The sequence below is a fragment of the Vigna umbellata genome, chromosome 3 (assembly GCF_029865625.1).
Source record: "Vigna umbellata cultivar VRB3 chromosome 3, Vumbellata_1.0, whole genome shotgun sequence".
NCBI classification, from domain to species: domain Eukaryota; kingdom Viridiplantae; phylum Streptophyta; class Magnoliopsida; order Fabales; family Fabaceae; genus Vigna; species Vigna umbellata.
The window spans coordinates 52236249-52248856 of NC_142167.1; the positions used below are offsets into that span (position 1 = coordinate 52236249).

The 12608-nt window shown below is 33.4% G+C and overlaps 1 protein-coding gene across 2 annotated transcripts; it reads right to left on the minus strand.

Annotated features, from left to right (window-relative positions):
• Window positions 1–468: 468 nt before the first annotated feature.
• LOC124826237 (UDP-glucose 6-dehydrogenase 4-like) lies at window positions 469–3107 on the minus strand. Of its 2 annotated transcripts, none has more exons than XM_088111062.1 (2): window positions 3088–3107; window positions 469–2223 (listed from the first exon to the last, which is right to left on the minus strand). In XM_088111062.1, exon 2 carries the CDS (start codon window positions 2200–2202, stop codon window positions 760–762), a length of 1443 nt encoding a protein of 480 aa, XP_087967188.1. In that variant the 5' UTR covers window positions 2203–2223; window positions 3088–3107; the 3' UTR covers window positions 469–759. The 2 variants fall into 2 exon arrangements, with proteins under 2 accessions (XP_087967188.1, XP_087967187.1); XM_088111061.1 differs by lacking the exon at window positions 3088–3107 and adding an exon at window positions 2938–3081.
• Window positions 3108–12608: the final 9501 nt, after the last annotated feature.

The following is a 12608-nucleotide window of genomic DNA, read 5'->3' on the forward strand; positions in this document are numbered from 1 at the left end:
AGGACTGTGCAAATAACGAAACATAGTCAAGAACAAAGAAAACGACAAAAAAAATTATTGTTGGGGTGTGTAATAAAAAATTAAAAGTATCAGAAGATTTTCTATGGAAGTTGATGGATGTGAAAAAAGAGGGTACAGGATATTAAAAGTCACAACATTCCTCAATCATCACGAGAAAAATTTATGAAGCCCTCATGCAACACGTGGTCTATTAATAATTAATAAATAACTTAGCTTTTCATAGTACTTTATACAGATTCCCCTGTCTGTTGCTGCCAACAACAAAAGCCAGAACCAGACAACGTTTCTGATTTCTTAAATGTTTGCTGAGTAATTTTTCATTCCAAAGAGGCCTTTTATTAGCATACTCAATCAAGCCCTGTAATGTTAGCAGAGTAAGAAGCTGATACCTCGTTAAATAAAGAGGAGAATTCAGTAACGAGACAGAGAAATGTAAAAGCTCACAGATGAAAACCAATAATATCCGTTGTATAAAAATTCCTCAGTACTTGTTTATTACAATAAACCAGGTCAACAAATAAGGAATTTTAGCGAGCTAAAGACAATGATACTTATGCGATTAAGCTCTCTAATTTGGTGTAAAACCTGATCAAATAAAAGTAACATGAAAGAAAAACAGTAACAGAAATCTAAACTATATGATTTGCATGATGACAGCATATCAGGAAGATGAGGCAACCACTCTGAAAGACCAACACATTCATCCCAAAAAGGCAGTTTCAAACTGTACTTTTTCCATTAAGCCACTGCAGGCATGTCCTTGAGCCATGAGTCTAGAGGTTTGCCAATGGAGTAAACAATGAAACCAATTTCCCTGAGCTTGTTGGCATCCACAACATTTCGGCCATCAAAAACGAAAGCAGGCTTCTGCATGCAGTCAAAAACCTTTTTGTAATCAAGGTTCTTGAACTCATCCCACTCGGTCAAGATGCAGATACCATGTGCATCCTTGATTGCCTCATAGGCATCCCAAACCACAGATACTTGCTTGTTGGAAGTGGGGCTAAGTGGTTGAAGATGAGCAGGGTGATCCCAATCAAACTTTTTCATGGCCAAATCCCTCGTGATTTGGTCCTCAGAAACCTGAGGATCATATATGCTCAATTTGGCCTTGTCTCCCAATAGGCCCTTGCACACATCAATGGCAGGGGTCTCCCTAGTGTCACCAGTGTCCTTCTTGAAAGCAAAACCCAGAACAGCAATTTTCTTCCCTGAAACTGTGTTGAACATAGAAGAAACCACACGGTTCACAAACCGGTTTTTCTGGTAGTCATTCACCTTAATGACCTGTTTCCAGTAGTTAGCCACCTCAGGGAGGCCATTGCACTCACAGATATACACCAAGTTCAATATGTCCTTCTGAAAGCATGATCCACCAAAACCAACACTGGCATTCAGGAACTTTGGTCCAATTCTTGAGTCTGTGCCAATTGAGTGAGACACCTGTGAGACATCAGCACCAGTTGCCTCACAAAGTGCAGACATGGCATTCACAGAGGAGATCCTCTGGGCCAGAAAAGCATTGGCTGCAAGCTTTGACAGTTCAGCGGACCACAAATTGGTGCAAAGGATTTTATCCACAGGAACCCAATGTGCATATACATCTCTCAGAGCATGAATAGCCTTTTGACCTTCTGGGGTTTCCCTGCCTCCAATAAGGACTCTATCTGGATTAAACAAGTCTGCTATCGCTGTACCCTCAGCAAGAAACTCAGGGTTTGACAGAATTGTGAAATTGATTCCTTTCCTGTTGTGAGTCAGTATCCTCTCAATTGCCTCAGCCGTTTTCACAGGCACAGTTGATTTTTCGACCACAATCTTGTCTGTTTTGGAAACATCAGCAATCATCCTAGCAGCACTCTCCCAATATGTGAGATCAGCTGCCTTGCCAGCTCCAAGCCCCTGAGTTTTCGTCGGCGTGTTCACCGAAACAAAGACAATGTTAGCCTCAGCAACATGCTTCTCCACATCAGTGCTGAAGAAGAGGTTCTTCCCCCTGCACTTCTTCACCACATCATCAAGCCCAGGCTCATATATGGGAAGGTGATCGCTGTTCCACGCATTGATTCGTGGAGCGGCGATATCCACCACCACCACCTCGATCTCAGGACACTTCAGGGCAATCACAGCCATGGTTGGCCCACCAACATAACCAGCTCCGATGCAGCAAATTTTCACCATTTCTTATTCTTATCTAGCAGCCTGCGTAACAAAAACACTCAATGGTCCAGACTCAAAATAGCGCACAAACAATGCAAATTCCAAACTCACTCCCAAAATGATCCATCATCACAACTCAACAAGATAAAATCAAACAAATCAAGACCCATAGCAGTGGATAATTGAAAAGACCATACGACAAAAATCGCCCAATAACATCATTTCCAAGAGAATGCTACGCAGTCACGAAAATAACCACAGGAAGAACAAGATCCACAATTCCCAAGCAAAGCAAACACAGAAAGACAAACAGATCCAGAGGCAGAAACAACATTTGATACAAAATGCAAACTGATAAACACAAATAATCGAACCGCTCAGCTGATAAACACATGCACACACTAAATCATCACAAAAATATACTAAACAAGAGACAAATGTATAATCCGAATCCCCACATGATAAAAATTCAGCCACCAGATCTAACCACAGAATTCACACGGAACCAGCCAAACCGACAGATCCAATGATCATCCAACCCACCCACGATTAAAAAACAAACAACCCCGCATAAAAAAGGTGGCATTTGAGAGCAAAAGAATAACACCCAGAAGTCGAAATCGAAAGACCGCAAGGAAACACAAACTGGGTAGGAGGGAAAAAAAGTCAGTTGCAGGCAAGACAAGGAAAATAACGAAAGGGAGTAACAATGGAAGAATGGAAAGGCGTGCTTGTGAAGAGATGGGTGGAAATTACCTTGAATGAAGAATGAAAGAGAGATCTAAAGAGAAAGAAAGAAGAATTAAGAGATGAAGGAGGGAATGAGTGGAATGAAGAGGTGTGAGAATTTATATAGAGAAAAGGAAGAGAGAGAGAGAAAATGGCAGTAAAAGTTCAAGATCTAACCCCGTCCCGTTCCGTAGACCATAGTTTTTCCGTGACAAAAGCATTACATTACCACCGTCACTCCCATTGTCCCACGTTTTCGCTTTTCACTCCTTTTCTGGCTCTTCTCTTCTTACCCGCTAATTATTCTATTTTCTTAATTAATTAATATTAATTAATACTCTCTTCTCCGCAAATTCTTCTTTAACTTATATCCAATTCACTTTAGTTAATAGGATATTCTCTACTACGACATCTAACAAACTCTTTCCTTCTTATAAACAAATGCTCCTTTTTTTTTTACAAATATAAAATTCATTTTCATAAATTCTGTTTAACAGATTTTATTAGTGTAAACATTAAATTATTTTCAAATATTTTATTTCAATCAACAAATTTAAAATAAACCGAATTGACCTATTTTGCCACCTTTAATTTTATCTTTTCTATACAGATTTATTTATAGATAATAATCAAAATATCTATTAATCTCTTTAATAATTATTTTTATTTATAGTTTTTTGAATTTAAAATTAATCGTGCAATTCATGTAATCAATTGTCTGTTTATTGATCTTAGATTTTGACTCTATTGATAAATTTTATTAATTGATTATTTGCATGTGCTGTGGAATATATATGGTATTTAAAAAAGATATATCTTATAGTTTGTAATAAACGAAGAATAACGAGTTTTCATTCTAATTAGCAACATTTGTCGAATAATAACTATATGGATTTAAATTTAGTGATACATCTTACCCCATTTTGAGAGTTAAAATTATATATTTAAATTAAACAAATTATTAAAATAAAAGTTATATAGAGTCCATAGTAACCATTTTTTCACTTAGATAAGTATACTGTAATTTATTAGCAAAACAATAGCACAACTTTTATCAGATTGTCTTATTCTTGGTAAAAGCTTAATGCCGGAGAAACATATTAATAACTATCTTAGTTTAAAAAATAATAATAAATTTTAAAATATTAAATTTAAAGTATTTTCAGTCTATAATTTACACTTTTTTTTATAGATTTACTGTCAATATGAAAGCGTAAATTTATTTAAGAAATTATCACACCATCTTCGATATATGATGAGTTACCCAATAAGTGTGTCGAGATAAAAAAATGTTATAAATTTAAATAAGCATTAAAAGTCGTATATTCAATAAAAGTTTAAATTTAAAATAAGTGTTTTCAAAATAAATAATTAAAAAAAATATTTAAGTAAATAAGATTCACTTCTTAGAAAAGCAGACAAAAATTTATTTTTAAATTGAAAAAATTAAACAAAGACGTAAAAAACATTAACATACGTATTTTATTAAGAAAGATTTGTTTAGAAAATATGTACAGGCAAATTCATTCTAATATATATTATTTATAAATTAAAATGATTAAAAATGTTTTAATAAAAAACAATGAATGAAAAGAACAATTAAAAAAAACGTATTTAAAACACATATTCTTTTATGAATTTAAAAACGTAGGAAATATAACATTAAAAGTAAAGAATACCTTTTTAAAGTTGTGGCAACATAAATTGTTGCATATTATATGCATGAACACTTTACTCATCTCACATGCACCATATTCCCTTTGTTATACAATCAAATTCTTCATGTTTATTTGCCACCCTACTTAATTTCAGATCACAGGTTTGATGGTATTTTTTATGGTTTATATTATACATTTATCTAACCCTTTTCTTAACCTTCAAGAGAGAAATTTTCTTAGCTCTCAAAGCTAAGAAAAAAAAAAGTATTGTATAAAAATTAGTATATGTTTTCACCAATATAAAATTAGTATTCAAAACGTAATACTTCACATTTTTTTATATTTGTTTCCTTTTCTGAATCTGTTAGGAAGCTTTGAATTTCAGAAAAGTAGTATATCACATGGACAAGGAAATTGAGTACCTTGGAAGATAGTTCAACACAACAAAAATGGCAGATGCAAAATCATGTACAAGCAATCCGTTATTAGGTTAAATTGAATATGACATGAGTCAACAATAAAAATATATATATATATTGTTAGTTATTATTAATTATAGGTATGCTTAGATGAGTTTCTATAAAATATGGTGTTCTGTTCATAAGTATATGATTTAAAATAGTATTAAATGAGTTATCGGATTTAATTTATAAGTGTTCTTTACTTAAGATAAAAATTTAATAATTGTAGTTTTAGATACTGAAACAGCTCAATGATCTCTACACTGGAATTTTCTTCTCTTTTTATATATAAATATTTGTTATTTCTTTTTATATACAAATATTTGTTAACTAATATTAATCGATAAATAATTTCACATACACTAGTGCAAAAAAGGTTTTTTATACCTCTTAAAAAAGGCTTTTTATACCTATTTTTGGGTAGGTATAGAAGCAGGGGGTATAGAAAGTTTTCGATTTTTTATACCAACTCTAGAATCGGTGTAGAAAGTTTTACTTTTATGCCTATTATGTTTCTAATAGGTATAAAAGTCTGATATTTACACCAGAGAAAAAAACTTTTTTTATACCTGCTGATGCTATAATAGGTATAAAAATCTCAGTTTTATACCTGCTCGTACAATAACCGGTGTGAAAAAACAAGACTTTTATATCTGATATAGATTTAACCATTGTAAAAAATGACGTTTTTTTAAAAATATTTGATTTGTATATACTACTATCCATATAAAAATGACGTGCATAAAATTCAATCCCAGAATACAGTTTAAATAATCAATAACGAGTAAAATAATCAATATTATTTCAATTACTAACACATCAAAATGTAATATTTACCTAACAAAGTTCCTAAATATATTTACCTAACATAGTTACTTAATATAGTTACACATAAAATAGTTCGTAAATTCAAAATGTAATATTATCTAAAATTCAACAAATCCGAGATATTAGCTCTAATTTTAACAATCTTCCGTGCAATCATAAATCTTGAAATTGTAGGCATTTTTCACCTCAGTATCAGACTTCATAAAACTATCCTTCAGTGACTGATATATATAAAATTCAGTAATGTTCAGAAAACTCAATTAAATAGTGCTTGGAAATTGTGAGAATCAGTTACCTCGAAGACGATCTGGCACGCTCGGAATCTGGCTGTTTTGTTGGATGTCGTAGCGGCAGCTAGGAGGAACTTGAGGAAGCAATCGAGGAACTCATTGGAGGCGGAGGCAGCAAGGGCATAGATGAAGGAGACGACGCGTTCAACAGAGGCCAGGCGCCTCTGGAAATCAATGAGAGGAGTTAGGGTTCTGGAGAAGGCGGAAAAGAAGACCGAAGAAGAGGATTTGGCTCGGAGGAGTGACATGAGCTTTCAGTTGTGGGTGGCGTATGATGTTCGAGCCTCATCGAGAATGGCCGCAATTTCAGCATCAATCGCTTCTAGATGAGTTGCGGAACCCTAACCTCCCAAATATAGCAAAAGAGAGAAGTCGCAATCCAGTAGGATGAGGGTTTTCATGATTGATTTGGCGATTTAGATGCAAAGGAGAAGAAGTGCAGCGTGAAAGTGAAGACGCGGGGAGAGGAAGTGAAGAGGGAAAAGGCGGGCAGAATATTAAATATTCCATACCGGTTTAAAGTTGTAGTCGGTATAAAAAATGAACTTTTATACCTATTCTTATTATAACCGGTGTAGAAGTATTTTTTATACCGATTTTTAGTGTAATCGGTGTAAAAGAATTTATCTTATTTACAATATTGCCATTATATTATTTTTTATACCTGATAAATTTGAACAGGTATAAACAGTAGCTATAAAAAGCCTATTTTACACTAGTGATACATTATTCAAAAAATAATTTTAATTCATATTGGTTGAAAAAAAAATTATACAAATTGAAAATAATCCCACTTAACATAAATTGCAAATAAAAATATTTAAATTAATTCTTGAGAAGAAAAAAGTATAAACAAAATGTTATATTGAATTTTCAAATGTATTTTTCCCCCAACTTTGTATAGTTTTTTAATAACATGGTCAAAACACCTAAATGTTATATTGCAGAACTACCTAATGACTGGTTTATATATCATGCACAAGTGTTGAACATTGGCATGGTTGGCTGAGTAGGGATGACACCACTAAACCAAAAGTCAAGTTGCAACAAACGTTTTGGTGATCTCAGTACAAGTATTTAGGGTTAAAATATTGTATTTCGTTTTTGAACTAAATGATAAAGTATTTAAATTTTGTACTTTACGAAAGTTAACGTAAAATATTTTTACATATAAAATGTCTTTTATGAAACAATCAAAATTTGGTGAGAATAATATTTTATATTGATTTTTATAAAATATAGTATTGAAAGGCTCACGATAACGAAAAATATAAAATTAATTTATAATATATAAATAGTATTCAAGTTGATTAGATTTAAAGTCTATTTCTTAAAATATAAAATCTAAATACTTTAATATAATTTAGTTTGAACACTAAACACACTTTTTATTATAATTTAAGACAGAAAGCATATTTAGTTTAAATAATTATAATTTGTATGTTACAAATTTTATATCCAAAGACATGATTAATTTATAATATATAAATTTATAAATATTTATGAGTTTAATTAATAAAGCACACAAAAGTAGAATTTGTGGGTGAAAAAGAAGAAATTGGAGAGTTTGAGTTCCGAAAGTGTTGGCTAGATTAACGTAATGGTAAGAAGTGATGTGAGGTCGGTGATGCATCGCTTGACGAGTGCAAACAAAGAGGTCTTTTCATGGACCTAATAATGGTAATCACCATTTTCTGAATCCACCCTTTTGCTTTTTCTACTCAAAGTCACCATCTTCTGCCCTTTGGGAAAGTTTTTATTTTCAAACAATTTACTTAAACCAATTAGTTTGGTTTAAATATTGAGGTTTATATTTAAAGTAATTAAACTATACCCAACTCGTTGACCTTGTTATTTTTCCACTGTGCATGCTTATGTATGTATACCTTTAGGGCTGCCAACCCCATGTACCAAACTTTTTATAAATGATATTATTACAATTTTAATCAAGATTCTAAACTAAGTTTCTTAAATAGATTATTTTTCAAAACCGTATATTAAATTTTACTTTAATAGCAAACTGTTTGTAAAGATATTTTTAAGAAACTCGTATTTTTATATTGTTGACTTCGAATTTGTTTAGTTCTATTTGTATCATCCTATTTAATACAACAATATATTATTAAATAAAACTAAACAAATTCTATCTAAAATTGTTTTAAGTCTGAAGGTTGTCCCTGATCAAGAAGAAGAGAAAAGAAAGTTGAGGGTTAGAAGAAGGAAATGAATGTGGATGTTGAGAGGAAACGCGAGAAAGGGAGGAGAAGGTTTTGTTTGTGAGGTTTTACCGTCCATGATTTTACTTTACAAGAACTTTTTTTTTTCTACAACAATTTCTTTTTTTAAAATTAAAAAAATAAATGAGTGCACCATATGTAAGTTTCTAACAGTTGCATATTAATTGCTCAAGTTTTTATGAATACATATTATATTTATAATAAAATTAACTTTCTAATGTTTATAACATACAAATTAAAGTACATTTTAATTCTCACTTTTATGTTTTATAATCCAATATACAATTCTAAAAATATTGTTTCGGTTTATAGGGTTAAGGTCACTAGTGCATAAAGGACTTTAGACGTCTGTTATTTTGGTCTTTTGACGTCCGACATGCACTCGACGTCTTTGTGGGTGACGTAAACCAAACGTTTGTTGTGCAAGGTCGGACGTCTATATAGACGTCCGTTCCGACACAACAGACGTCTATATAGACGTCCGTTTGTGTCGGAACAGACGTCTATATGGCTGAACGAGTTATTTAGGGTTACGGGGTTTGGACGTCTGTTTGTGCACTGCCAAACGTCTAAGGGTCACTCAATGAAAATTATAATAACACGTCAAAAATATACATACACAAAACGCTATCAAAAAATTATTAACGAAGAAACTAACCTAAAGAGCAGATTCAAAATGAAAATGGAGGGAAATGGAGGAGTGCACGACCTAAAACGTAGGCCAAAAAACGCCGCCCAAGAACACGGAACAAACTGCACCAAAACGCACCAAAAACGATTTTTAATCGGTCCAAATGGAAGATATTTCATCACTGAACAATTTAATCAGAATAAAAGTAAGATTAAATGGTCCAAAACAGATAAACACCAACCTAGAAATGCAAGGCGCAGAGGGAACTCTCAGGAAGCGCGTAACTCCTTGCGGGTTCGCGTTTTGGTATATATCTCCTTCTTTTAAACGTCTTTTAAACGTCCGTTCTTGAGGGGGCCGGACGTCTATAATATTATAGACGTCTGGCCCCCTCCAGAACGGACGTTCAAAAGGCTGAAGCAATCAACTCTTCAACTCCCCCCGTCAGCCTTTTGAACGTCCGTTCTGGAGGGGGTCGGACGTCTATAATATTATAGACGTCCGGCCCCCTCAAGAACGGACATTCAAGAGGCTGACAGGGTAGTTGAACCCGTCAGCCTTTTGAACGTCCGTTCTGGAGGGGGCCGGACGTCTACAATATTATAGACGTCCGGCCCCCTCCAGAACAGACGTTCAACAGGCTGACGGGTTCAACTACCCTGTCAGCCTCTTGAACGTCCGTTCTTGAGGGGGCCGGACGTCTACAAGCTGAAGCAATCAACTCTTCAACTCCCCCGTCAGTCTCTTGAACATCCGTTCTTGAGGGGGCCGGACGTCTACAATATTATAGACGTCCGCCCCGTCCATAACGGACGTTGAAGAGACTGACGGGGGAGTTGAAGAATTGATTGCTTCAGCCTTTTGAACGTCCGTTCTGGATGGACGGACGTCTATAATATTGTAGACGTCCGGCCTCCTCCAGAACGGACTTTCAGAAGGCTGAAGCAATCAACTCTTCAACTCCCCCCGTCAACCTATTGAACGTCCGTTCAGGAGGGGGCCGGACGTCTATAATATTATAGACGTCTGTCCCCCTCCAGAACGGACGTTCAATAGGCTGAAGCAATCAACTCTTCAACCCCCGTCAGCCTTTTGAACGTCCGTTAGAGGGGGCCGGACGTCTATAATATTATAGACGTCCGGCCCCCTCCAGAACAGACGTCTCCACACTCAATTATTTACATTTATGCCACCGGTCAATTATTTACATTGGGGTTTTGGTGGACGGACGTTTATTGGGTGACGTTAAAGGCCAACTCTGCACTAGTGGGTTAAAACTATTCTATAAAATTATTTTTAAGTTTTAAGCTTAGGTAAGGTTTTTTTCTTAGTCGTCTCCTTAAGTAGTTCAATCAAACACTTTGATGTCAAAATTAGTGTTTGTCTGAATGTTTGTAGTAATAAATGCGTAATAAAGTAACTAATTACCTTGATATCAAACTTGTATTTATAGAAATTGGGATAAATTTCTGATTAATATTGGCCTAATCACAATCGAAAAAGTAATGACTTGATTTAGAGTTAACATAATAACATGATTTAGAATTAACATAATTATTTTTAATACTAATCTTGTCTTATGTGTGGTTCAACTGATTGGTCTATGGACTATTTTGCATTGGATCAAAATGTCTGTTGATAGTTAATATGTGAGTAACTGAAAAGTCATACTGTACAAATACTATATTATATTTAAAACATTACGTTGACATGATTTTTGCGTCATCTATCAAATTTTAAAATATCAAAACTTCCAAAACATGAACAAACAAACTCGTTCTAACTTGTTGCAAACTTGAACATTAAGTTTTGTTTTGTGGCACCCAATTTCTTTAATTTGTTCATTGTATGACACGTATTCTTGGTTTGGCAAAAACCTTGAACAAAGTAAACTTAGACCAAACCAAATGATTGTTTTGATTTTGAAGTTCTTTTCTTCTTTTCAAATTCGACCTAAACCACCTTTTTTTCCGAATGAACTTTCACATATTAATTTTAGTTAAATGAAGGTACAACATGGAACCAAATGGTTGGTGAGCCATTTTACGTTACATGATTTAAAGGAAGAAACGTAGACAAAGGAAGGAGATTTGCTACGTTTAAGGAACATAACATGTTTTTATCTTAAGGGAAGGTTAGATTATTTTATTCTCAATATAGAAGTTGTAATTGAGTGCAAAAGCGCGTTAATAGGGCTAATTTATCACGTCAGTGCACATCAAAAAGGAAAATATATTTTCCATAGGTAAAATATTTTTCATTACTAATTAGCATCTTTTCTTTTTCTTATGTTTCATCATGGAATATGTGAAACCAACCTATGTTTAAATTGAAATTGAAATACTTATAAATTTTTCCATCTTAAATGAGATACATTAAGAAAGAGTTTTCCAAATGGACTATTTGTCCTCTCTTATAGGTAAATCATGTGGATTTGTTGATTCTTTCAATTCAAAATCTGATAAAAAAAATGATACATTAAATCTAATTATTAACTTTTTAACTAATTTGGATATGGTTATTTTAAAGATTAAATTTCTTGAATATGGTTGATTATATATTATATATATAATTTTTTTATATTCACTTGATGTCATTATTCGTTATTTTCTTTTACAAATACAAAAAATTATTTTTTTAATGAGTATTTTACTCTTATCGATCATATATGTATATAATTTTTAAATTGATACGTATTGATGTAATTGACACCACTGCCGTCTTCATAATAAAATGACATTGACACAGCAAACTGTCACTCATCTCATAACACCATCAACGCATCATTGACGATTAATAATAACACAAGCAAAGAAGAAATCAGAGAGTAGAAATGACAGCGAAGAGGGAAATGGAAAATTCTGAAATGGATGAGAGAGAAAGTAGAATTACCATTTTTATTTCAACAAAACTTCAAATATGTGTGGGTCCATTGATTTTTAAAATATTATTATCAGCCACGTCAACAACTTCCAAATGAACATACTGCACTTTCTGGTGTCAACATATCAGGACTTGTAATTTAATTTTCTTTTCTTTTATTATGCTCCTTTTATTTTGTTGGGACGAGTCACTCCACACAATTCACCATTAATTATATTTTTTATTATATTGAAGCTACTATTTCGTAATAGTATTTTTTTTTCACTAGCATGGAGCAATATGCATGGTCAAAAACATCTCACACCATTTAAGGCATATGTATGTGTGTGTTGTTGTCTATGTGTGTTTATTTGTGTTTGTGTTTGTGTCTGTTTGTGTTTGTGTTTTTGTTTGTGTCTGTGGGTGCGTCTGTGTGTCTATGTGTTTGTGTGTCTGTATGTATGTGTGTCCGTGTTTCTATGTGTTTGTGTGCTTGTGTTCCTGTGTGCCTATGTGTTTGTGTGTTTGTCTTTGTGTTTGTGTGTTTGTCCATGTGTGTGTGTGTGTGTCTATGTGTCTGTGTGTTTGTCTATGTGACTCTGTGTCTATGTGTTTGTATCTCTGTGTGTTTGTGTCTTTGTGTTTGTCTGCCTATATGTATGTGTGTTTGTGTATTTGTGTTTTTATGTGTGTATGTGTGTTTGTGTCTGTTTCTGTTTCTGTGTGTGTGT

Excerpts from the sequence above, each read along its gene's own strand:
- LOC124826237 (XM_088111062.1), bottom strand. The coding sequence starts at position 2,202 with ATGGTGAAAATTTGCTGCATCGGAGCTGGTTATGTTGGTGGGCCAACC.